We start from the raw sequence: 27,687 nt of genomic DNA on the forward strand, positions 1-27,687 counted from the left end.
ATCTGGGGTTCAGGGCGTCGATGGATTGCCCTTGCTAAACGGAAGCAGCCTCGGGATCAAGGAGGACTAGGTGCCCCCTCCTTTGAGGCGTATTTCCTCGCTGCCCAGCTGAAATGGGTATCTCGTTGGACAGCGGGTCAGGCTGTGGGGGAGTTGACTACAGTCACCGGATGGATCCAGACACTGACCATATGACGCATGCTGTTGCCAGAAGCGGCGCCGCTCCTGAACAAGCCTCTCCAGTGGCGCGCTGGTTTGACTTGTGTGCATCGCCTGAATCACACGGCGCCCATGTACTCTCCTGCCCTGCCGCTGGTGGGATTCCCTAGAGGTCGGGCACACTATACAGAACATGGACGGACCATGCACTGACGGAGGTAGGCTCACTCTATCTCAATGGGCAACTGCAGACATTGGAGGAATTGGCGGCAGAGATGGAACTCCCTAGAGGGCAATTCCTCCTGCATCAGCAGCTCCTTGAAGACTGCTGCAGGGTATGGCACACGATAGACATTGAACCTCCCACACACTCTGTGATTCATACACTGCTACAGATGGGCCCGGGACGACAACATCTTGTGACCTGGATATACAAAGCACTACGAGTCCTCAACCCACTTACCCTGGCGCCCCTTTGGGAAAAATGGGAAACTGAATTCCACAGACCGCTCCATGACAAAGAATGGGCCCGAGCCCTGGGGTTCCCTAAAAAAGTTTTTCACAATTACCGCTTCAAAAACATACAACTGCACATACTGCATCGCGCATACCTTGCCCCCGAGAAGCTCCAGCGATACTACCAAGATGGGTCTTTCACATGCCCCTGATGCCCGGAACCTAGTGCCTCCTTTCAACACATGTTTTGGGACTGCCCAACACTACACACTTACTGGGTCATGATCCATGCTACCCTTCTCACAGTCACGGGCTCCAAGATATTCATACATGGGAGGCCTGTGCGCAAAGTAAACGGCACAAGAACAGGGAAGTGGAAATGCGCTTCGCGTCCCAGGCCCTAGCTAAAAGATGCATAGCAATGCACTGGAAGGCACCAGGGGACCCACATTAGCGGCATGGGTGGGAGCAGTCAAAAAATGGGGCGCAGCAGAGGAGGAGGTACTTCGGTCCAAGGTAGCTAAGGGGACTCACAAACACCCTATATCCATGTTGTGGGCTATTTTACTTCACTCCTTTGCGCAAGAAATCTCAGATGAGCCAAGGTCCCAGGCAATCCGCTCCCCCGCTACACAACCACGCCCCGTGGTCTCTGGAAGGTCCCTCTGTGGAAGAGGCGCTAAGTGGGCCAGACTGGGGACCGGAGCCGTATGGGGAACGCCACATTCTTTCTATGATGTTCCAGGTGTTCCCCCACCCGCGCAGGCGCGACCCAAGACCTAGCCAGAAAGTGGAAGCTAGGCGACCCTCTTCAGGTGACTAGGCATATGACACGGTGTACCCCCAGTTATATTTCCCCAGTTCTCTAGTTTAAATCATTGGCTGGCATATAGAACCAATTACAGCACAGGGCTGAACTTGAGCGATCGCCCTACTATAGATACAGCCCATCGACTATCATGCATGGACTCAGATCTAGCCCTACCTATCAATCTATAATAATGATATCCTGCTTACCAATGTTTGTTGTGGCATATATTCAGATGTTACTCTACTCCATGACAAGATGTACAACTAATGGATATTACGCCACATTCGCAATAGCTACTACTGTACTGTTATTTTGGAAATGGGAAAAAAATGACTTCATAAAAAAAACAAATGCAATGATAATCATTGAGAATGGAAGGTCTTACCTTCTGCTGTCTCGGGCACTTGAGCAGAACCTCGTGCACTGTTTATCATCTCTGTCTGAACAGGAGCACCTTGGTGGATGCCAGGACGGCGAGGGACTCTGGTCCTTCTCAATGGATCGCTTGCCTCTGTAGCTGCCCCTGTAGCTGGACAGCCCATATGGCACTGTTCGCCTGTGGAAGCAAAGGCAACGGATCAGGGCTGGAGACAGATTGCAGGCCTTAGAATGCACTGCTGGTGCCTTAATCACCTAGCACACTCTTCTTTGGATTTAGGTATTAAAAAAAATCTTCATTTGCTATACTGATCTTTTACAGGCCCTGTGAAAAAAATACAATGGGCAGTCAAAATATCTTGATAGACGCTGTATAGTTCAATTATCTGCGCAGCTTGTGTGTACCTTGGAAGAAAAGCATCAGTCCCTTTAGGCTGGGTTGTGGTTCACTTACTGTATGTACACTTGAGTTAGCTCCAGAGCTGGAGAGCTTCTTAGTTAATTTCATAAACCACAGGTGAGGAGCCTGACCATCAATGTATACATTTGTTTCAAAAATGACCCCAAAGAAATTGGCAACAGTGATAATCTGTTTTGACTCTGTCTTGACTTACTTGTTACTGACCTACTGCACTTTAATATAGCTTATGGCAGTGGTCTTCAAACTTTTGGATGCCGAGACCCCCCTGTCAAAATTTACAGGCGTAAGGACCCCCTCCTGACAGAAATTTCTAAACCTCTTAGCAGGGCTACTGGAATTATGAGGCAGGTGAGGACCAAATTATGCGACAGGCTTAACTAAATGGTGTGAGTAGAAAATGTAAATAATGTTCTGTGATGCTGTGTATTTTGGGATAGCATTGCTTTATTATTTTGAATTTTTTTAAACACAGTAACACTGAGGAAAGATTTCACCCCATCAGTACCTGTTTATAACCAAAATACAGCAATTAACATCAGAAAGATGTCTAGTCAACCTTTGTGAAGGGCCTCCCACTCCGCAGGAATACGCGCTGCCACATTAGAAGCTCACCTGGCTATGGCCGGGAGCAGCAAGTGTCCCTTCAAACCCTGGCGGTCTTGTACATAGTTAAGCTGTTTACCCATGCCCCTTTCGTCTCACCTCTTCCTTCCATCCATCTCTTCTCTCCTCTCCCAATCCCGGATCCCTCTCTCACATTGCAGGCAGATGGTTATTAGCCCCAGGACACCTTTTGGTAACAGTAGCGCACTACAAATGTAAATAATAATAGGCAGAAGGAGGGGATCCACTAGACCCGAACTTCGGGGGGGTTTAACACTCCCAGCCAGGGCTGGCCCTAGCACTGGTCGCACACGGTGCAACAGTCTTTCCACCTTCTCCATGAATTCCCTCACTACCACTCACCAACAATACCCCTCATCTCTCTATAGCACCTATCTGACAAAATACTCATAGTTTACTCACACTCAGATCTGTGATGTGAATGGTACATCTTCTGTGTACCAGGTACTTTAACCTTCTGCACTGTGTGGGTGACAAGAGTGCCCATGTGACTGCACGGAGAGCAATGCAACAGTGTAGAGTTTCAGATATAAGTTAAACTATTGCTATAATGGCATTAATCAGGGATTGAGGGTGGACGAAATAAATAATGTGCTGATCCTGCAACAAACTTCCAGTCTTATGATTAGGGTTACCAGCTCATTATTGTGATGGCCCAGAAATAAGCAGTCACCTAAAGCTGTATTTTAGCACTTATCTGTGAATACTTAGAACAGCAAATATAAATAGAAAGCACTTTTAATTGTGTTCTAGGGCTGCCTCAATGATCCATGACTGAAAATTAAGGAGAATAAAGACAGAAAAGTCACATAACTAATTAATACATACTTTTTTTATTTATAACTCTATTTAGTGTCAAGAGCAGGCATTTTTCTTTTGGCAACCCAACTTTATATTCCTTTTCATTAAATGCATTCTCACACTACAGCAGTAAGTGTGAAAATACAAATGTAAGGCATAGGCAGAGTGGTGGCCCAGGGGGTACTGGAACCATAAAAAACATTAAGCCTCTGTAACCAGTTTACAAAGGCATGTAAATATGCTAATGGTCTTTAAAGACCTGTGAAAAACTCAGGTGTGCCACAGATAAGACTCCAGACACTGCCCAGCCGAGCCCCCAGCAGCTCGAGTTTCACTGCAGCAACCGGGGCTGAGACACAGGATGGGGGAAGAGGGGGGCTGAAGCCCTGGAGGCCAGGGCAGAAGTGTGACTGTGAATGTGCGACCCCCTTCACACCCCTCCACGGCCCCCCTGGGGGTCACGCCGCTCAGTTTGAAGACCCCTGGTTTATGGGGTTACGGCACTTGAGGCAGAGATCTTTGTGCACCACACAATGTCCAAGGTATAATAAAGGTATGATAACTTTGGGGATTAATGCACTTGCCAATGAGATATGTGTGAAGCCTAGGCATTGGTTTAAATCATCATATAATATCAAAGGGTTAAAGTGCCTGCTGCAAAGTATAACGCAACATGCAGTTCACAGATTTGTATATTATGTAGATAGTTCTGTGGGTTACTGCTTTCGTCGCAGATATCCTTATGTTACCTGCAAATCACAAGTACAATTCTTGTCATATAGTACAATGAGTTATGAACCGGCCTCAAGGAGCTGCATGCAAACTGCAAGAAACTTATTGGTTTACTCTCAATCTTTCAATTATCTAGGGTTGCTTCAAAAGGGTTCCTTAGGGTACTGATAAAGACGTATTAGTACAGACTACCCCAACTACTGCATTATGTAGACCCCACACGCGTCGTAAAAACTGATTGCATTCCTCCACAACAAGCGCTCTTAATGCCTCTTCAGCAACAGTATTATTTTGTTTCATGTATCTCACTTTTTGTTTGTATAATATCTACCTCTCATTATAATTGTAAAGCACTCTGTCATCTGTAAGGGTCTTGTTCGTCCTATATAAAACACCGCAAATAAATAATGATGTACAAACTTGTATGATTAATTTAATTAGCATAGCTGTATGATGTTAAGGGCTCTGGCAGCCTACACTGCCCTGTCAACAAAACAATGAGGATAAAGAGGTCCTGTGCACAGGGTGAGATATCCAGAGGCAAAGGGAGCGAATAGGGGAAACACCTCTTTTGGCGCTGATCTATCTGTACACTCCAGAGAAGGGTCAAAAGAACCCAGGGGAGCCACACATGTACATTACTCACTAAATACCCCAAGAGGGCAATTGTCCTGACTTGTGCTAAAGGAGGGTACTTGGTGCTCAGTTTGGGCTCTTTAGAGCTAAAGCCCTAGGACACCATTGGTAAAAAGGCCCTAATTCTTACAACACGAGCCCAGCGATCCCGTTCTGCTCTGGGGAGCCTCTAAAAGTTCCAACAGTGACAGTTTCTGAGCAATTGATACATGTTTACAATAACACACTATATACCTTATTTGCTAAATGCAGATATTCTAATGTTACTCCTAAACCTGGTTTAATTTATGAAGTGTTAAGTCTCCACAGTTTACTTAAATGTCTATGATCCATACAAGGGGCATAATCTAAGGAATTTTCATTTGATGGACCAGTGTGACTCATTTTACTTTTGAAATCAGGAGTGGGTGCCACAACGCCAATGACGTGCAGAGTTTGGACAGGCATCCAATTTCCTATGGGGGTGGATGGAGCACATGATGCTCCAAAATAAATTGCAGGGCATCCAGAACTCCTCTGCCAGACTTATCCTGGACATCCCCACATCCCGGGTCACCAGGTGTTATATAACTGTAGTTCATTACATACAAATCACTAGTGATTGCAGGTATCTCATTATGGTAGTTATCTCCTACTGGTGCACATGCAAGCACAGTTCGTCTCACTTAGATGGTTCCACCTGCTATCATAGTAAGCACTGTTTTTGCAGGGAATCTGCTCCAGAACCATGCTTGGGATCATCAGTGTGTAAGGACTGAGTCACTATACCACCTCAGTACCTATGAGCCCGAGTCTGATTTGCTATAGTGCCTCACTTGCTCTCCTAACCTTAACAGAGAAGCAAGTAAATTGGCACCTCAGAACACAACACTTCTGACCCTCTCAGGGGTTGCGGTAACATGACACACCCTTTGGGTCTGTCACTCGTACTCGTCCACAAGATAAACAGGAGAGATGAAGGAAGTTTAAATAAATATTCTAAACTATCGTGCTCTGAAATGCAGTATTTGTGTCACAATTGGAAAACAAATGCATACTAAAAATACTGTTAACATGGTTAATAAACCATATACCATGAAAAGCCCTGTCATCATATAGGTTGGAGTAGCCTAAACCCCCCTCTCCTGCTACTGAAACTAAATGATTGCATGTGCACAGATGGACGCTCTACATCTCAGCAGACGCAGTAATCATGTCTCAGAACTCTTGTTCCATGTGTGTATTTTTGTCTCCTGTGCTTATCTATATGACGATACGTGTACACATAACAGCTGCATTTCTGTGTTATGTCTAGATGCTAGTGTCTGGGCAGAAAGAATAATAAGGGACATTGTTGGTTGACCATGTCTATGATGTTCAGACCAAATCCCGGGAAAAGAACAGAACGCAAAAGCATATGCAGGTTCTGAGTGAAAGTACAATGTGGCAAAAAAGCCAGCGTGTTTATATGGTAACTTGTGCAAAAGAAAATGAGACCTATAATGTGCACAGTTAGACTAACATAGGGAAAAGTACAATGGGCCATGCAGGAAACACCCAACACTGTAACATTGTTTTTATTACAGTGCCAGTGGTCAAAGCTCATACACATCCAAAATGATACCATCATTTTACCAGTTCAATTTTGTGAGGTATGTGCCTGTGGCATTGGCAGATATCTCTAGGACCTTCCCTGTGATGGTTGATGAAAGTGGAGCACACAGGATGTAGAGGAGACCATGTGGTCCGCTTTTGCGGAGCTGAACAATTTCCAGATTCTCCTTTAGGAAACGCCAGGCTGAGAGGATACTGCGAAGAGCTTTTTTAAGAGCGTGGGCAAGAGAGACGTTAGTGTAATCCCTCCTTATCGCATGTATGTCAGCACCTCAGGCATATCTGACCAGGCAGAAAATATTATGCACTGAGGCTCCACATTTCAAGCACCAGAGCACATTCCAGCGATAAACTTTCCATTATTATGTGCAGTCGCATCAGTTCAGACGATTCACCAAAATTATCACCCATTCCCAAGAGATTTAATTTCATTTGCATCAGTTCGGACGACTCAACAAAATGATCACCCATTCCAAGAGATTTAATTTCATTTCCTAATTATTAAAACTATAAAACAAAGCTCAAAGTGATGGATGCTGATGGCTTCAAGCTAACATTTGGTCATGACTATCCTTGGTTCCTCTCACACTAAATGCAACTGAACACAATGGAAAAAGTCAGTAGGAATAGAAATCCCTGGATCTCACAAGGAACAATAAAGTATTGATTGTGGTATGGACCAGTTACAAAGGAATGCTCAATTAACTATTTCCGAATTGATCAACCAAGTGATATCTCTTAATGCTAGTATCCAGTCCATTATAATGTTTTTTTTCCATGCTGCTTCCAATCTGCATCTTCTATTTCTTACTCTGTTCTGAAACATGTACTTGAAATTTGTATTGGTTTGCGACTTGGCATTGAGTAATCATAATGGTGCTGTAATATTACTAAACCAGAATGCCTCTTAAAAGAACTCCGACACAGCTATTATAAAGTTTAAATATAACAGACCAGTGCAGAAACAGCAATTCAACTACATTCACACACAGCAACACTCAGGCCATGTACATTTTTTCTCCTATTTAGGCAGCAATTCCCTACATTTTGTGTTGCAGCGATGGCTTCCAGACACTTTCAAACCATTTGTCTGCTATTTGGTTCACATTCTAGACAGAAATGTTTGTGTGAGGAATTGAAAGTGTTTTTAATGATTGATAAATCACTACAAATCATCTTGACTGGTGTTCGGTGAGGAAAATTTAGCGTAAATAAATGCTTTCATTGTGAGACAACATGGGCCTCCTCTGATGGAGACATTTTTTATTCAAGTTTGGAAACGTAAAAGATATACTTTTAGGTAAATAGAGGTGTTTTGAACAGCAAGCAGATTACAGCTGTAACCGTCCTACACAACTAGGGCGCGGGCAGGGAGGGCTTTGACATGTAATACTAGCCCAAACAATGGGTTACTTATTACTATGGCACAGTGCTTAGCACCACATTGAATGGATGGGCAACTGTTTTCTTCAAGGCAACACTGGCAAATCTGAAAAATCTTCTAAAACCCCTGGATCTGTGTTTCGTAAGGATTACGCGATTTTTGCGTAAAATGGAGCAAACATTGCTTTCTTCTGACCTATACATAAGGCGCCATTATAGTGATTTCAAATAGAAGAGTGATGTATACTTGTGAGGATCATGTAAATACCAGTTAGAGACTACGACTTATTTCTTTTTGGCCTTCGCTCCCTCCAGAGGAGAAGGATTTTCTGGGGCAGATGTATCATCTTTGCAGTTTGCGAGTCCTTAATAGCGAATTTTAGCGATTCACTATTAATGATAGGTAAGTTTCGCAATAATAATTGCGATTCCTAAATATTCTTTAATTGTGAATCGCAAATTGCGATTCACAATTAAGAAATACCTTCCCATTCATTCCTATGGGCCTTGCAAGTTCCCTATAGGTACTCGCAAATTGCAAATGCAATTTCAAGGGTGCCAAAAGGACACCCTGTTGCACCCCTAAAATATGCTTGTGTGCACATGTGCTGCACATACATTTCCTAAGGCATTCAATGTATTCAAAGGAAACATCTAAGTTCTTTGTCAGCTCCAGAATAGGTGCCATGATACGAATTCAACATTAGTGAGCATATCAGTGTGCCCAAAAGAGATGTCCTAGAAGGATCTGTGACCAGGATAACCAACAACCATAAACTTTAGCAGAATAAAATAAACATAAGGATTAGAAATGTACGCACATAATACTCCACACAAGTCCACAACAAGATCCACCTGCTTTAAGTGTAATCCATCACAAAACAATACCAGAGTCTATTATGAACGTCCCTGACCCCTGTCCAACTTGACTTATCTCTAAACCATACAAAACACAATCAAATGCAGTGTCAACAAAATCCAGCCAATCCGTGCACCGGAACCGTAAACGGCACTCCGATTCCAAAAGAGCTACAGAATTTGGAGAGCGGTAGTAAAACATTCTACAAATGCAGGTACAATAACGTGATAAACAGCATCAGGAATAGTACATTTGCATCTTAAGTACCTCACAATGGGCGGTAACAAGTGTGGTGGTTGTGGTGGTACTGCAGTGACCAGCAGTGACACTGGGATTACCTTTTGTTAGTGATCAACTGCACTATTCACAGTACTTGATGTTCAGCTATGGTGGGTACTTGTTAGCAGTCTAAATTTGGGCTTATTTAGGCGGGAATACCAATAATAAAAACATTTTTTACCAAACAAGTCTTTCTTCAAAATAGGGAGAGTTGGCCGTTATGCCCAGGAAAGTAAGTGAGCCGAGTTCACTTCCCCCTCTACACCAGGTGCAATGCAGCCGCATTTCTGCTCCAGAAAAGTATTACATTGTTTTTATAACTCATCCTCTTATGTGTTCCCTGTCTCACCTGCTCAGCTTTGAATAATGAAGATAAAGATGGAATGTTCTGCACGCCAGTCAATCGGCAAACATTTTTTGTTTTATAAACTTAATATTAAATTATATTTCAACCTTTTCACTAGACTACATTTTAATCCAACTTTTTGTTGTTTATTGCTAACTGACGGGCTGATGAAGAAAAAAAACAAAGAAGGAGAGATGGAAAAAACAGCGAAACAAGACAGTGAGCAGGGTGGTGAGATGCTCAAAGAGGGACAGTGAGTGAACTCCCACAATGTCAGAAGAACAAGTACATTTTTTTTATTCGCACATAGTTTAACACTCGTACTCGGTACCAAAAAGAGACCAGAAAAAGTGAATACATTGTGTGTGAAACAGGCAAAAATGCCCATTCTCAATAGGGCTGCGAAGGAACTATTTCATCCAAAAATGTGATCTTCTACAGCACACTTAATCCTGCAGATTATCGGCCAGTATTTGTCAGAAGGGTGAGTAGCAGACGAAGAGAACTCCAGGAATCTACAACGGGCTTAGCGTTCCATGACTGCTTTTCTCGGTTTTTGTGGATTGCAAAATAAATCTTCTCGTATCACAACCCTGCCGTGAGAAGGATTGGTTTATCTGTCCTTTCCAACACTTACAGTACCACTGGCCTAGTTCCTTTACGTGTCAGATTTCAAGTGGCAGGTATGTGTGTGAAAGCTGTATTAGAACATTGGAAACTCCATTGAAAACAATGGAATGCTCTGGGCTTCTAATGGCCGGCAGAAGCCCAGCACATTAAATTTCCAATGTTTGCATTCGTTCACAGCTATTGCAGTGAACAAAGGCCTCACGAATCCCAAGGGGATATAAGGCTCCGTATGACCTTTGTTTTACTATCTAGAACATTCTGCCCTATGGGGGGGTATTTTTCTAATAGACTTATAGCCCTCTGTAGCGGGCTGACCCGTCCATTAAAGGCCTGCTCCCTTGTTAAAAGCCATTGCCGTGGGTCTTTTACACTGGAGGGGGCCTTTAGTGGCCAGTATAACCCTCTACAAAGGGTCATAAGGATATAATGGGTGTTTGTGAATTAAATGGCCTAGTGCCAAGTAGTATCCATCCATGGCATCACAAATCAGGATTCTGTATGGACTTGTGACGCCGTGGATGGATACTACTTGGCACTAGGCCATTTAATGAAAGATATTGCTAAACCTTTGGCCCTGAAGAAGCAACATGGTAGTCGTGAAACACAAGTTGGTCTTTCATGTGCTAAAAGAAATACATTTCCTCAAAACTGGATACAGCATTGTGAACCTTCATTTTGGTTCCTGTTATACAGAAACACTAGCTTGGGTATACCTAGCAGAGGTAGCATTGGTCTTTGTGAATAGTGGGATGGTGGTCCCTGTGCATGCCTGTCGGTGTGTGTCTGCATACGGGTCTCGGTAAGAAGTACTGCAACAGTAATCTATATTTGTGACCTGTGTCTTTGAACGTGCGCGCTGTATGCCTGTGTTAGTGCTTGTTTGAGAGAAGTAGCAATTTTGCAGTACTTTTCATTCAGTCCCAGTCTTTCTGCTATTGACTTTATTCTTAAATTGTAATTGCATTTATATAGCGCTTTCTACCCCAGACGAGGCGTCGGAGTGCTTTTTCGGCGTGTAGCACGCTACTCCAGAACCCAAAAAGGATTAGTGGTGAATTAGTATAGACAAATATGAAATTAATTCGAGGTGTGGACATGTTAGTCTGTTATTTGGACTGAAAAAGATAGTGGAGGGATAGAAGAGGAAAGGGCTTGCATTTATATTGCTCTGCTACCCCTGATGAGGTGTTGAAGCACTTTTCGGAGAGTAGCACGCTACTCCATAACATACCGTGAATGACATGTCAAAAGACCGAATCCAGCAAGGACTACTCACCCTTCCATCCTTATAAAGGTGGTAAAGTGAGTATCTATTAATTAGCTATTTGTGATAATTCTCATTATATACAACTGGCAGAAGGACAATACGAAACCCTAAATAATAAAAGTTATTATTAAGAACTACTTTGTTTTGACAGTGACTCCAATTGACGTTTTTGCAGGTAACTGCTGTCTTCTTTTTACTGCATCATATGCGTCTTCTTCAGTCCGCTGAGAAATGTAGTTCTTGTGGAAAGCACATTGAATGAATGTTACACTTGTCAATACCTTTTGGCAGAAGCAAGCTGGAGCTGTTGAAAGACTGGAAAAGACGTAAAACCGTCTTGACAAGTTGAGCAGGTGTGGATATGTTAGTCTGTTATTTGGATTGAAAAGGATAGTGGAGGGATGGAAGAGGGAAGGGTTTGCATTTATATAGCGCTTGCTACCCCCGATGATGTATTGAAGTGCTTTTCGCCGAGTAGCACGCTACTCTGGAACCCAGAAAAGATCAGTGGTGAATTAGTATAGGGAGGTATGAAATTAATTTGAGAGGTGGACATGTTAGTCTGTTATTTGGACTGAAAAAGATAGTGGAGGGATAGAAGAGGAAAGGGCTTGCATTTATATTGCTCTGCTACCCCTGATGAGGTGTTGAAGCACTTTTCGGAGAGGCGCATGCTACTCCGTAACATACCGTGAATGACAAGTCAAAAGACCGAATCCAGCAAGGACTACTCACCCTTCCATCCTTATAAAGGTGGTAAAGCGAGTATCTATTAATTAGCTAATTGTGATCATTCTCATTATATACAACTGGCAGAAGGACAATACGAAACCCTATATAATATTAAGAACTACTTTGTTTTGACAGTGACTCCAATTGACGTTTTTGCAGGAAACTGCTGTCTTCTCTTTACTGCATCATATGCGTCTTCCTCCCGCTGAGAAATGTAATTCTTGTGGAAAGCGCATTGAATGAATGTTACACTTGTCAATACCTTTTGGCTGGAGCTGTCGAAAGACTGGAAAAGACGTAAAACCGTCTTGACAAGTTGAGCAGCTTCCCAGTGAGTTATGTTACACACCTTGAAGCCTGCAATAATTTTTATGGATGCCAAATCCTGGAAAAGAGAGGTCAGCACATGGCCTGCAGAAGGAATGGCAGCAGAGCGACTGCATCTGAGATGAAAAGCCCTTAACCCCTTCGACGCTGATGACGAGCTGGGCTCGTCATGAGGTAGCCTCCTCGCACGCTCATGACGAGCCCAGCTCGTCATGTAAAGTGCGGTTTTAAAAAACTCAGCACAGGAGCGGAATTTCGCTAGCGCGCATGCGGTTAATGAAGGGCCTTGTTAAAAAGAACAGCAATTTGTCAGCGGGAGGAATGCACGAAATGATTTCTGGAGATCTGGATCATTTAACTCCCAACTGCGATGTGCGCGAGTGCTTGTTGTGTCTTCAGTCTGCGAAGTGAAAGCGCTGCCTTCCTCCTAAAAGGAAGATGAGATTGGAGAGGATGTGGCCTAACGCTAGAGAGGTCGACCTCGAAACGGAGGAACTTTTTTTCGAGGCTCGGCAGGGACGCTGGACATCCCGTGATTCTGGGCAAATCACTTAATCTCCCCCTGCCTATCAAAATGAATGTGTCCGTCTGTAACACAACTGGTGCTCATGTAAAGCGCCCTGATACCTTAGGGTCAAGTTCGCGCTTTATAAAACTGCAACAACAGAAAAAATAATTAAAATGAGCATCCGTAATGGCTGCTGTATAATCCATTGTAGAAAAAATAAAACGGTTATATGTGTATTTTTATTCTAATGCCTGCACGGCACCGAATTTAAAGACAAAATACACTTTAGAGGAGGAGAATTTAAGAGTCCAATCGGTAGGGCGATTAAGCGTGTCTGGAGTTCTTTAGCGGTAACCTCTGATTTCCAATCAGATAGGACGAATAACTGGGTCAATGCTCTTCAGTACCAACATCTAATCTCTGACTGGATAGAGCGAATAACGGTGTCTGATGTTCTTCAGGCACAACCTCTAATCTCCGACCGTATTGGGTGAATAACTATGTCTGATGTTCTTCAGGCACAACCTCTAATCTCAAGACTTGATTGGCTGAATAACTGTGTCTGATGTTCTTCAGGCGCAACCTCTAATCTCCAACCGGATTGGCTGAATAACTGTGTCTGAAGTTCTTCAGGCACAACCTCTAATCTCAGACCGGATTGGCTGAAGAACTGTGTCAATCTCAGACCGGATTGGCTGAATAACTGTGTCTGATGTTCTTCAGGCATAACCTCTAATCTCAGACCAATCTCTAATCTCGAACCAGATTGGGTGAATAACCGTGTCTGGTGTTCTTCAGTCACAACTCTAATCTCAAACCAGATTGTGTGAATAACTGTGTCTGATGTTCTTCAGTCACAACTCTAATCTCCAACCAGATTGGGTGAATGACTGTGTCTGATGTTCTTCAATCGTGACCTCTAATCTCTGACCAGATAGGGTGAATAACTGTGTCTGATGTTCTTCAGTCATAACTCTAATCTCCAACCAGATTGTGTGAATAACTGTGTCTGGTGTTCTTCAATCATGACCTCTAATATCCGACTGGATTGGGTGAATAACTGTGTCTGATGTTCTTCAGTAGAGACTTCTTTTTTTATGTTTGAAGCTTTATTGAAGAGCCAAAATGATAAAAAACAGTAGATATCAGCAATAAAAAAGAGAAAATGCAAAATCAAAGTCTGAAGTAATGTTATTGCGAATGTCATGGCAGAGAAATAAAAGCATTTTATGGAATTTTAAGACTATAGGGGGGAGGGAGGGGACGAAAGAGTAATGCTACAACAGGATAATATTATAAATAACAATGGCAGTTAAAACTATGAGAAGAAACATTCGACCATACAACAATATATATTGTATAAAAGCATTGTATGATAGGAAAATTGCAAAAGACATCAAGTAAGCAAAAAAAAGGAGAGAGTATAAGTCCTTCAAGGAGGTTTAAAATTCTCTGAGGCGGTATGATTGGGCAATTTATGAGCTAATTGGTCTAAATATGTGGTAAGAGGTAACCACTCAAGATCCACATTGCGTTTTGGTTTGCAAGAAGAAGCAAAGGCAACATCAAGTCTGTGAAAATGACATAAGGAGTTCCACCAATGTTGTATTGAAATGTTTGTGAGGGATTTCCAGTTGGAAGAAATAGGTTGGAATGCAAGTGCAATCATGAGATCATAAAGACCATGTGAGTGTGTAGGAAGATCTAATGGTTCTGAAAGACTGCCCAGAAAAAGATGAGTAATTGAAAAAGGAATAGAAAAAGTGAAAATGCGAGAAAGATAAGACCATACTCTGTTCCAGAAAGTAGATACAGCAGGACAGAGAAAGAAAAGACAGAGGAGATCAGCATTTAAAGAGCCACAGGTCCAGCATTTAGAATCAGAGGAGGAAGTAAAACGAGATAGAGAGAGAGGAGAGAGATAAAGTCTATGATATAGAAAAAATAAAGATTGAGTGAGAGAAGCAGAGCGAGAAATTTTCAAAGACCTAGACCAAAGATTGTCCCAGAAAGCAACAGACCAGACACAATCAAAATCTTTTTCCCAAGAAATTTCCACTTCAGTCTTATCACGATCTGGGTTAGGAGAAGAAAATAATTTATAAATCAGAGAAGCTTTAGGAAGGGTAGAAAGACCAACAAGAAGAGGGTATTGAGGAACTGGTGAAGCTTAAGAAGGAAGAGAGTAATAGCAATCAAGAATTGTCTCTATGAGAATAGTAAATTTGTGTAGGAAAGAGTGAGGACAGCTAAATAAAAGCTGAAATTGGGGGAAGGAACGAGGTGAGACACCATCAAAGAGATGAGTGACCCAAATAATACCTCTTGATCTCCAAGATGTCCAACAGATGGGCCTATTGTTAAAAAGAATAAGAGAATTATACCAAATGGGAGTATTTAAAAATGATTCTCGCGAGATGACTTCAGTCGTGACTTCTAATCTTTGGCTGCGTAGGGTGAATAACTGTGTCTGATGTTTTTCAGTTGCAGCCTCTGATCTCTGACTGGACAGGGTGAATAATGGTGTTCAATGTTCTTCAGTCACAACCTTTAATCTATCATTCGATAGAGAGAACATGCTTTGTTCAATGTTCGTCAGTTGCATACTCCGAACTGGAGGAGATAAGGGGAGGGTTTATTTCAGTTGAAAGTAAGACCAAATAATTCAGATCTCAGATTTTGACAGGGATTAGATGTCAAATTAGGATTAAGGGGATTCCACAGTTTGGGATCTTGCATACCGGAGTGTTTCATCCTCTTTATCCTCACGTGGGTAGACTGAATGAAGGTTTCTGGTTGGTGCTTAAAGTTGTGCCTATTTCTGCGGATTATTTGAGCCTTTGCCACAGTAGGTAGGTGCATAGGTCCTTTATTTGATATATACATCGCACTGAAGCAAGTGGAGTAATTTCGTGTGGTTACACATTTGGAGTTTTAAAGACATTCTGGCTGCCTGGTTCTGTAGAATTCGCAGCTTGGCATTCAGATTTTGTGGGAGATCAGTGTAAATTAAATTGCAGTAGTTCAGGCGTGCCATAACAAAGAATCTCGACACAGGGGCAGATCTATATGGAATAAGGGTACTCTTTTACCCTTGAACACTGTGTTGATTTGGGAACTGAATGAAAGTTATTTTTAAAGTATACCCAGGTTCCTTACTCTCAGAGAGATTGTTGGCGGGATACCCAAGCCTGGGGGGCCAGTTGAAGGATTGGGAAATGGGCTCAGTTTCACCCATTACCAGGATTAATTGGGAAGCCTTGTAAATAAAATAATTCCACATACTAATTTTTAAGCACTATATATTTGGAAAGGAAAACTGCACTGTAGCTTCCTACATGTGTCTAGAAATGTTCTATCGTGTAAATATATGCTCTCTAAGGCAGTCCTGTTGCCAGAGAACGTAGGCCTCTGGAATTATTATAGGGGCTTTAAGGTGGCATGAGAGGTTTTAGTCCATTATCTACCACATCTGCTATCAATGTAATGTTTCACTAACTTACTTTTTAGTTCACGGCTACTGTCTGGTTGCAAAAGACATATTGTGGGCCTACCGAGAACATAGAGGTGCTTTCACACCGCTCACTGCTTACCATTGGTTGTCTTTACTGTCACTGTTATTTGCTTGCTTTCTATTGCATAGCTTTTCTTGTCGCAGTGTGTTCATCTTGTGTTTGATCCTCTCATGAAGCATAGGGGCACATGCATCAAGCATTTTTCCTTTCACAAACGAATTGGCCTGTTTGCGAACGCCCAAAAAGCTTTTCAGATACAGCAAACCCTATTTTGTGATTCAATTGCAAAATGGCTTTGCGATTCGCTATTAGGAAGGTGTGTGTTTAGGGGGTCCCTTCCTAATTCCGAATGGCATCAGTATGTAGGAATGTTTTGTGACCGAAATGCGGTTGCAAAACATTTGCATTTTATCACCTACTTTAAGTAGGTAGTAACCCATTCACAAATAGGAAGGGGTCCCCAAGGGACCTCTACCCCTTTGTGAATGTTTATTATTAAGAGAAAGCAGTGGTCCCACGGATCACTTCCTATTCTTATAAAATGAAAAGAAAACTTTTCATTTTTCTTTTTGTAAAGCATCTCGTTTTCCTTTAAGGAAAACGGGCTTCTTTACAAAATAAAAAGATTGTTTTATTTGAAAGCAATCACAGACATGGTGGTCTGCTGATCTCAGCAGGCCCCATCCCTGTGATGTTTGCGATTCCTAATGGGTCCCAAATTGCGACCAACCTCATTAATATTCATGAGATAGGTCATTTGTGACCCATTAGGAATCGCTGAAAGTGTTCAAAATACTTTCATACAAGCCGTTTTGCGATTTCCTAATTGCGAATTACAAGGATTCGCAATTAGGAAATCAAAAAATGTGTACTTCATACATCTGGCCCATAGTCTCTTTACCATCTCCTTTTGATTGGCTGTTTTCTAAGCTTTCTATCCTCTACTTGTGCTTTTCTCCTCCTCGTCGCTCTCTATCGCGAGTGGTCTCTACTCGTGTTGCTTCTCCCCATGCCTGCCCACTGGGTTGATTCTCCCACACCCGCTTCTTCAAAAGGGTTCTCCTGTTTAATTTTTTCTCTTTAAAAAATATGTTTTCGCACTCCGTTTTAAAAGAGAGCTTTCACGCTACTTTTTAAAAATGTACCGCTACATCTCGGATCAGTGAGAAGAAAAAATAGCATGTGTTCTTCTATGTTGTTAAGAATTGCATGTTTTTATTTTTTTGATTTTGTCATGGATGTTGGTGAATTGGAAAAACTAGGGCTGACAATTGCATATTCAGGAGGATTCGGAAAACTGTCAAAGAAGCAGAGGAAACCAGATTTAAGGAGTGCGGCTAGAGCACAGGGAAGGAGAGAGGATAGAGAAGCTACTGAGGTTTCCAAGAACAGGAAAGATAGTTTTGCGCAGTCGAATGTGGCACATAGTTCCATTCAAAACAGACTGACAAGACATGTTCTGGAAAACCACAGACTTTAAAGTCTAGACCGCCAAAATCTTGACCTTCCATAAATATTTCCCCGCACAATTTTAGACCTGTGTTTGTTTTCTCAATGCAGCCAATCGCACGTGCCCCATATTTTAGGTCTAAGGTAATTAACAAGCACCAGCATTTTAGAACATTTAAGCAATAATGGAATTTGGTGCATGTTTACTTTTTTGTAGAAAGATACATAGTTCAGTTCTAGATTTTGGTAGTGTTTGTTTTGGGGTTTCATTTTTGTTACAAGTTAAGTTTTCACATGCTTCTGTGGCAAACAACCTAAAATTGTCAAGAGAGTTTCCGGGCTTTGCAGAGTGAAAAAAAGTGAGAAGGAAGGAGGTCTGGACTGGGGAGGATCGCAGGCCCATTCCCAAAAATGTTTTTCTTCCATCCAAGGAGTCCCCTGGGTTTAGTGTTAAAAAACAGACAAGTTATGGATGGTCCATCACCAGTCACAACCTGAGGTGAGTTATCATCCTGATAGGAAGCCAAAGGAAGCTATTATTTTGATAAATGTTTACTGATGTGGTATGTGGTTTGGTGCGGTGTTTCAATGTGTCAGTATTATTTTTGGCCCGCATGTGTTGGAAGCAGAGTGGTTTGCGCATGGTACACATCATTTGGACATCTTGTTTCTGTTGAAGGAAAGGGATGGAGGAATGCACTCAGTCATTCAAAACATTCCAGAGCTTGTTTTGTTCAATGGGCATTGCACTGGCGCCTGGGAGGGGTGAGGGCTTTTTCATCCCACTTTCCGTTTTGGGGATTGAAACTGACAGGGTTAAGCATGAGTTAAGGCTGCAATAGATAAGATATCAACATCCCAATAAGATCTGAAATCTATCAGCCTTTCCACTGATGATATTCAGTCAAGCAGGTGAGTCCAGTTTGACTACAAAGTTGATCACAGAGCCAGGAGGATCTGTGGCACAGTTCCCATATCACACATACCGCCAAAGGCACTAAGCAAGACCTACAGGTGTTGGCAGAGCAGAGCAGCCAAGATTCCCAGGTCCATGCATGATGTGCTGTGCCAGTCTAGGTTTTATCTTTTGAATATTGGTACTTGTAGTCAGCGACGGCTCTTTCCCTAAGGCGTAGGAGCGTCGCCCCACTGCTCTCACAGCAGTGCAACAAGGAAAAATAAATAACAACACATTGCTATTATCATTTTATTTTTCTGCACGGAGCAAGGTTGGTGCTGGGCTGGTTCACAGGTGGAGGAGTGGTATGGGCACTACTAAGTGCGCTTGACTGTTTGGCCAGCCATCAGGGAGATTAAGTGAGCTATTGCTCAGAGTCACATGAAGCTGAGATGAGCTACCCCTGGCACCGGGGATCATACCGTGAGCCCCGTGCTCAGGAGTCAACTACTCTGGCCGCTGCGCCACACCTCTCCCTCGATGAGCAGAGAGCGTACTCTTATCACCGCTTCTTGCTTTAAAGTAATCCCTGTGCAATTTGGTGCTTGGTCCACTTGTTATACTACTAATCTGCTTTTTGAACTTTAACCTGTTGCACGCTGATGACGGAACCGCTCCGTCATCAGCTGCGGAGGCGCTGTGCTGATGACGGAGCGGTTCCGTCATGGCCCTGCCACCGCGCCTGCGCGGCGCGGATTCCGCGCCTGCGCTGGGCGTTCTACTGAGCGGGCGGGGCCATGACAGAACCGCTCCGTCATCAGCATAGCTAAACCGCGGCTGGTGACGGAGCGGTTCCGTCACCAGCATGCGGCCGCCGCACGGCCGCCCCGCCCCCTTAGCACTGCGGCGGAATAGCCGCCGCAGTGAAGGCGTTAAAGTAATGAGTTAAGTTACAGCCACTTTTGCAAACCAGCACCGTCAAAGCCAATAGATCTGGCTGGCATTTTAGTGTCTGAATGAAAACTTTCAAACTCTTGCTGCAGTGATAAAAAAAGATTGTATTCTTTATCTAATGCATCCATGAGACAAAAAAATTTAAAATGTGGTGACCGAGGGTACCTGTTCTATGTAATACAGTCCCTAATGCACCGCAGTGGAAGTACTCCATAGGGCACAGAATTCTCAATTCTCCAAACATTCAATACTCCTCTGGATGGAACCCAAACCCACTCTATGTACATTTTAAAGCATTAGGAACAATAGGTCATGCATACACCTGCTGCACCCTCAGGCTAGATCCAATAAATGACAGTTTATCTCTTTCTGTGTCTGGTGGCTTAGTGAACAATGCGTCCACTGTAGGAGGCTGTGTTTGACCTGATGGTCACTGGTTCAAATCCCAGCGGGTCCACTCAGCCTTTCATCCTTCTGAGGTTGATAAAATGAGTACCATTGAGTTAGGTAACACTAAACATGTTATTCAGTGCCAAGATGCCCACCGGTGAACCTGCGCTTTACAAATACACGTTATGTTGACAAACCCTAACTTGAGTCATCTCTGACTATTGAGAACTTGTGCTGTATGTATCTGCAGGGCTTCAGGAGAGCTTGCTGGCTCTGTTACTAGATTATGGTTTGTAAAGTATTTATACCCTGTGTGCTCTATGAGAGATCAAAGTAAACAGGAAATACTCCAGAGCTTGGAACTGAGAAACACTTTACTCGTACCAAAGCACGAAGGGAAATACAGAATCACGTTTCAGGGAGAGACTTCAAACCAGTGCTGGCAGCCACACTGCAGGGAGCATATAGCAGCTCAAAATGATGCATAGCAAATGAGTGCATACCAGGCGCATCCAGAGAAAGAGGAACTCTGACACAGGAGAGTTCAAATCAGAATTCAGCACATCCAGCCACTCCACTAGACACCAAGTCGGGTCAATGAAGGCCCTAGAGCGCAGTGAATTCGAAGGAGCACTGTCCTTCAACAACTGCATAAGTCATTTTCTTTGTACTCTATTTCGTGCCGGGCATCCTTCTGGAGCCAGCCGCTGCCCATGGACAAGAAGCCGTTCGCATTGCTGCTGGTAACTCCGAGCATCTGGAGGCAGTTAATTTCACATTGTGCACCATAAATGCCTACTATACTTGTTATCTATGTTGTGGACATTTACTCTTGTGAAACGCTCGGACTCAGATGCTGTGTATAGACTTGTCTTTGATGTGAACATTTACTGTTGTAAAGCGCTCTGATACCTTCGGGCCTAGCTAGCATATGTAAAACCCTCAAGTAAATAAGTAAATAGTGAGATCTTAACAAAAAAGTGCATATGAAGAATAAGTGAGAACAAATGAAGTGCACTCAAAGAATCCGTTAATATTAGTGCACCTGAAGAACGTGAGTGTTCCACAATGCATTGCAAGTGAGCGGCCTTGGTGATGTGCACTCGCAGAATGCTTGCCCCTCAATACAATGCTTTAAAAAACAAGCATTGGCATAGCCAATAGGTCGCGCCTTTGGGACCTTATAAGTGTGTAGCCATGCAGCACATTATCCTGGGTGCTGTGCCAATAAGGATTGAAGAACTATACAATTGCTACACACTGAGTCGTGCAGTTTGATTCAGGAATACATCCTTGTCTCAGGAAACATTTATGGGAGGGGCAGGTCTGATAGACAAAGGTGTGCGAGAAAGGTGGGACAGTGAGATGGATTGAGAAGACCAAAAGGTGAAAGGAGGCCGCAGTGGTGCAACAGAGGAGCCTACTACACTTGTACGGGGGAGAGGAGGGGTGCACACCCTTCTGTCACTAAAACAGTTTAGCCTAAGGCCTAATAAATCTCCAAGATACAGAGTCTCGGGGGCACTCGTCACACTCTGCAGGGGGAGGCAAGTGGGAGAAGTTTATGACGGAGACAGGCAGGTGGGTGAGCCAGAAGAGAGAGAGAGGACATTACAGTGAAAGAGATGTGTGGGAGAGCAGAAAAGAAAAAAGTAACATGCATACTCCAGGGCGGGAGGTGGTGTTGGGGGAAGCCACGGGGAGGCAGTGTAGTAATAAGAAGTGTATGGTCTGGAGCTGCCTGGAGTGTCCCGACTGACAGCAAGGCAGTGGACAAGTAATTTTGCAAGGTATGATTAGGAAAGATAAAAATGTGTCCAGTTCACAGTTTTAATATTTATTTCACGGTATGCAGTTTGGATTTGAGTCAACTTGAACAACAGCACTTATCTGATGTCCTGCGCTGTCATCATCGGGTGGATTGTTTGCAGTGATGTTATCATTATGCTTTTTAATAGTATTAAAATTTGAAAAAAATCCTACCTCTTTTTGGTCACAGTGCTTGTCAAAACATATAACCAAAATACCGACCATCATCACTTTGGTGCACAATGGTGTATTTCTATTGAAACATCAGATTTTTTTTTGTTTAAGCAATTTTTGTTTAAGCAATTTGTGTAAACGCTTAAACAAAGACCTCACTAATGAAAGAAATCTAATAAAAGGATCCATCTTTTCGGCTTCCTGGGATGTAAGAATTTAAATCCTTCTAGAGTCTTCAGGCTTGAGAACATGGGTAAAAGTTCAGTCTGTTGCTGCCTTTGACACTGAGAGCCATGGCTGCTAGAGTCTGCCGTATCAGCCGCCTCTTCAGAACCGCTCATGTCTTGGCAAGGAGCCCCTCGGTGACAGAGGAGGTGACTCGCAGGCTGCTGTGGACTTGTACCCGCAGCTCTTCCTGGGGTCCATCAGCAAGGTGATCTGCGGCTCAGAGTATTCTGTGATGAGTATAGTCAGACTGGACAGATCAGAATGAAACTGGAACTTCAGAGGTGACAACGCTCGCAGCAGAGGCTCCAAATGTTGCAGACTCAGGGATGGCACAGTGATATCCTCGCTGTCTGGTATAAACAGCGAGGTAGCTCTAAAAGCAGGAACATGCGCAGTATGGGTTCCCCACCCAAAACAGATGCCCGCTGCTGTGCCGAGCAGAGACTCAACTGAAAACATTTGAAATTCCAAATGTATTCATATATTTAAACAGTTTCCTGTAACGCGAACATGGCCGAGGACTTTGGACCACTTTACAGGAAACAACAGTTGGTAACAGAATTTGCAGCAAACGATTAAGTAAAAAACATGCAGAAAGGCAGTGCTCTTAAAATGTGGTCGGACATATGTACAGTCTGGTGTGAGAAGTGTTGTGGGGGGAAGCCGGGGAGAAAAGTGAAGTGGAAACAGCACTGTACGCTGCGACTATGAGCGGGCGGAAAGGAAAACAAACATGCTGAAAAGCAGCGCCCTTAAAATGTGATCAGCGAAATCCATAGCTATCGTGCCTGCAACAGCATGTACGAACGAGCGCGGTCGCTAAAATGAAAGCGAACGCGCTGTGTTTAATTATTCACCTGATCCACGAGGCAATGAGGAATGCAGCTGCACCCCTGCGCGCCGCTGCTTGCTCGCGAGAGCAAAACGCCATGGGAGTGAACATTTGAAAAAGAAGTGGGACCCGCCTTTGGCCATTTGCGTGCTTTCATTATTGAATGACACACGCAAAGGCCAATAGAATGTATGGGAGTAGTTCGAACCACATGAAGAAGTTTTGAGCGCTCACTAGAAGCCTCCGATAGAGCAGCGCATGCGCGCTGCGCTAGGCTCGACTTATTGACTGCCCTAAAACAATATAGTGTCCTGATAGAATGAGACCTCTAAAAGGGAGTTGCACTCAAAGAATGAATACTGCAGGATAGGGTTCACCAGAAGAATGACAGCCCTGCAAAGCAGTGCACTTGGAGAATAAGAGCCCCCACCAAGAAGTTAATTCAAAGAATGAGTACCTAATAGTGGTGTTCATTAGAGGAGCGAGTGCCCTAAGGGACAATGCATTCAAACAATGACTGTCCTATAGCCAAGAATTCTTGAAGAACGAGTTCCATATTAAAAAAAATGAAAAACTAAAAAAAATTAGCATTCTACAGTGGAGAGCACTTGAATGAGTGTTTTGTAACAGAGTGTACTCAAAATATTAGGACTCAACAATGTAGTGCGAGCGGAGAACGAAATCCCTGCAATGCCAGGAACTCCAAGAATAAGAACCCTACAAGGCAGAACACTCAGAGAAGTCCCCTATTGTGGTGGGTGTTTGGAAAATGAGTCCCCTACTCCTGGGACGGAGAAAGAGCCCTTGCGTTGCTCTGGAACGCACTCACTATGCATGTGCACTATGTATGACCAAAACATGGACCCTCATGTCCAGTGGTACCTGGCAATTCCAGCCTATCCGTGTTCCCCTGCAACATCTGATCACCTCGAGGTACTGGCAGAAATCAGCATATGTGGTCCAAATAACAGGCAAAGAAAAGTCCCAGAGGACAGTTTCATTAAAGAAGCAACAGGGGAGGATCCTCCGTTATGGCATAGGAGCCTCGCTCCACTGCTGGAACCAGTAGAAGCATGTCAATTAAAATGATAATAAAGTAATAATAAAACTGCTTTATTATCATTTTATTTTACTACGGAGCCGCAGACGAGTCTTGAGGACGGGCTAACAGCATCAGGAGGAGTGGTGGGTACAGTGCACTGTAAGTGCGCATGTCGGTTTGGCCGGCCGTCTTAGGATAGCCACAGAAAAGCGTATTTGGATATCTCCAGGCTGTTATTTGGAGATATCAGCAGGGCTCAAGAGCACAGGCCCCTAGTCCCTGCTGGAGCGTGGAACCCGCCCGCTGCGCCCCATCCCGATGCTTCTTTCATGCTAGGTAATACCAGCATGAGAGTAGCATCTGGATTGGCGCAGGGGAGTCTGGGAGCCTGTGTTAGCATCATCAGAGTTGAAGAGGCAGCGAGGAGTAGGGGTTCAGATTGCAGAGAAGTTTTTTTTTTTGCCCCCTGCGCTGCCTCTCCACTTTCCACTGAGTATCAGCCTATACACGGATCCGAGCTATGGGCAGGCACCAAGTTGTTTGGGTGCTGGATTTTGTATCTGGGGCGAGGAAGATGCCCAAGCTGCAAAATTTAGGAAGCGCAAGCACAGCAGCCTCAAAGTCTTCTCTTTGACTGGTGCCGACACTGCCTCCGCTCACCTATGACTTGTGCTGGCATTGTGACTCACACTAACTATGCCATGCCGAGGTCCTTGCTCACTGGATGATGGTGGCCCACAGATGGGGAGGAGCCCGGTCCCACTGAGACATCTGACTCATTGGTGCAGAAACAACTCAACAACAAAAAGCTGACGTTCACAATAAGGGAACAGGAAGCAATGGCTTCAATCGGTATACAAGGGTGACTAGCTGAAGCAGGACCCAAAATAGCCAGTCTATATCCCAGGACTTCTGAATCCCAAATGAAACCCCGCAGGGAGCCCCAGAAACTAGAGGTTTGATAATTGCCCAAAAGTATCATATAAGGTTTTCCATAGGAGTAGCCTAGGACACGCGGTAATCGGTGAAGAGCAATTGTACTGCTACCTTTTGATCTATTACTTCAAAACCATTTATGTATAGTATTATGGCATGTGCGATTTAAGTAAAATACCTTTTCTTTACAAAGGCCAGATATTCTGTTATTGTTTCTATGTTAATTGGTATATTGAGTTCGAAGTCTCTCACCCCAGACTACCTCCCTGAGTACTGGACTGCTCAACTTCACTCCCCTGAGGATCAAGTGCTAAAGGTGAGTTCTTTGGTGCTCAGCTTTGGGTTGAGTAGTATGTCTCAGCCCCAGGAAAGCAGTTGTAACCGGCTTTGATTGACACAATCTTAGACTAGTAAATCTTGAAACCGGTCCCACACCTGCAGTCCAGTGCAATCAAAGGAGTGTGCCACCCTGTAATGCAACTGAATACTGAAATCCATGCACGGTATCTGAAGAATGAGTGCACAACAGAGCAGTAAACTCGAAGAATGAGTGTCCAAGAAGGAATTTTCTAAAATGATGTGCAATCAATGAGTGACCTGCAACACACCGAAAGAGAGCCCTACAATGTAGTGCACTCAAAGAATGAACATTACAGTCTGTATTGTGCACCCTGAGAATCAGTGTCCAACACATCAGTAGACACAAATGAGTGTTGGATAATGAAGCCTCACAATCACGCAGTGCACTCATCGAATACAATTCCAACCGTGAGTGCACTAAAAGAGTGAGTGCCATATAATGCAGTGGTCTAGGAGAGCTGCAGGAATACACACTTGTGGATTTTATCGGGGATCCTAGGGAAAGGGGCTAGGGATCAGTACTTCAATTGCTCCCACTAGCGCTGCCAATGACAGTACTATCACTACTAGCCATTACACTCATAGAAGTGTGACAATTCAGACTTTAAATATACATTACTATACATTAAAAGGACTAATATATGCTGCCCAAGGTTCAGGTATTAGTGATGTTTATGTATATTTAAACAACAGCTGTTGTGCTCCTCAAAAAATAAGACAAACAGCGCCACCATGTGACAGGTTGTCATAACAGCTGATGCTGACAATAAAGTGCTGGTGCTGAGCACCGGAAACCACCAGCTCAAATTAAGTACTGCCAGGGAAACATACCTAGGAGGTGTGCAGATTAGGCACTCATTCTGGTCGTGTTGCCTCAGCGCGGTCCACTGGCTTAAAGCCAAGATGAGTCCATCCCAGGCCCGGACTGGCCGTAGCGGGCACCGGGCAATCCCCGGTGCTCCGCACGGGTGGGGGCCTGTTTTGGACCCCTGGGGGCCGTTTTTGTTACAGGGCCGTTTTTGCAGCATAGCTGCAAAATCTGCCCTGTAACAAAATCAGCCGAAAACCGGCCCTGGGGGAGGGGAAGGGGGGCCGGGCGAGCACTTTATCAGGGCCGGTTTTGGTTCCCAGTCCGGCCCTGGTTCCATCCATCTGATAGTATTAGTGGGCCACGTGTGTGAAGTACGTGTAGTGTTGCTGGAGCAAAGTGTGTGGACAAAGTGCTGAGAAGCTCTCATGGATCATACCTTCCTGCAAGGCACTCGAGGTAAGTACCATTTTTATGCTCACTTGTTGCGCCTATGGTACTGGGGGGCTCCTGCAATATTCGGGAAACATTTTTGGGGGCCATGGGAATTTACGTTTTGTTGAGGTCACGTGCATCGTTGAAGGTGCAAAAGCGCTGCGCGCAATCATGCAAGTGCTGTGACAGTGATAGAACAAATGCCCCAAGGGGTGTAGACAGCGTCCGGTATGATGCCCTGACTTGTTCCCAGTTAATACCTCGGAGTGTTTCAAAGTCTTCAACCGATAAGTGCAGGCGTCTGGGAAAAAGGAGAAGCAGGGCAGTGGGTGGGCAGAAATCCGAGTTTTCTCCGATGTCGTAGAGATGTGCCAAATCAATCTTTCTGAAATATCTATCTATCCATATATCTATGTTTTTGTGTGTGTGTATATATATATATATATATATATATATATATATATATATATATATATATATATATATATATATATATATATATAACAAAGGAGAAATAGGTTTCGGTTGAGTTGGCTACAAAATGATGACCTGTCCGCCTGTAAAGTGAATGCAAACTTCGAATTAAGGGCATCATTGCTGGAAGGGAGACAACATTCCTTCCTGACCTGTTCCATTTATGCTCCTGTGCTTCTAGGTTTCTTTTGTATTGTAAATAATAAAAAAAATTATATTGCTTGGTATTTTGTACTTTTTAGGTGAATGAGCAGTTCTTGGCAAGGGTGCACAACATGCTACAATTCTTTGAATCCTTCACTTGTGATGCATTTGATAATATATTTCACTTTATTTGTAACTCTGCAGTTGGCCTCACTGCTGAGAGATGCTTGTGTCAGGTTCAGAGAGGCTCCTATACCTTGCGTCAAGCACACACTTGTTATCAAGCTCAACACAGGG

At 43.7% G+C, this 27,687-nt stretch overlaps 1 protein-coding gene across 2 annotated transcripts in view; it reads right to left on the reverse strand.

Annotated features, from left to right (window-relative positions):
* EDN3 (endothelin 3) overlaps positions 1-27,687 on the reverse strand; it is a 430,092-nt gene that overhangs the window by 87,353 nt on the left and 315,052 nt on the right. For both annotated transcript variants that reach the window (XM_078651828.1, XM_078651827.1), the window contains exon 3: positions 1,812-1,982. In XM_078651828.1, the coding sequence (XP_078507954.1) occupies positions 1,812-1,982 (171 nt within the window). The remainder of the gene's footprint in view (positions 1-1,811; positions 1,983-27,687) is intronic.

Source organism: Lissotriton helveticus, chromosome 7 (genome assembly GCF_964261635.1).
Source record: "Lissotriton helveticus chromosome 7, aLisHel1.1, whole genome shotgun sequence".
Lineage (NCBI taxonomy): Eukaryota > Metazoa > Chordata > Amphibia > Caudata > Salamandridae > Lissotriton > Lissotriton helveticus.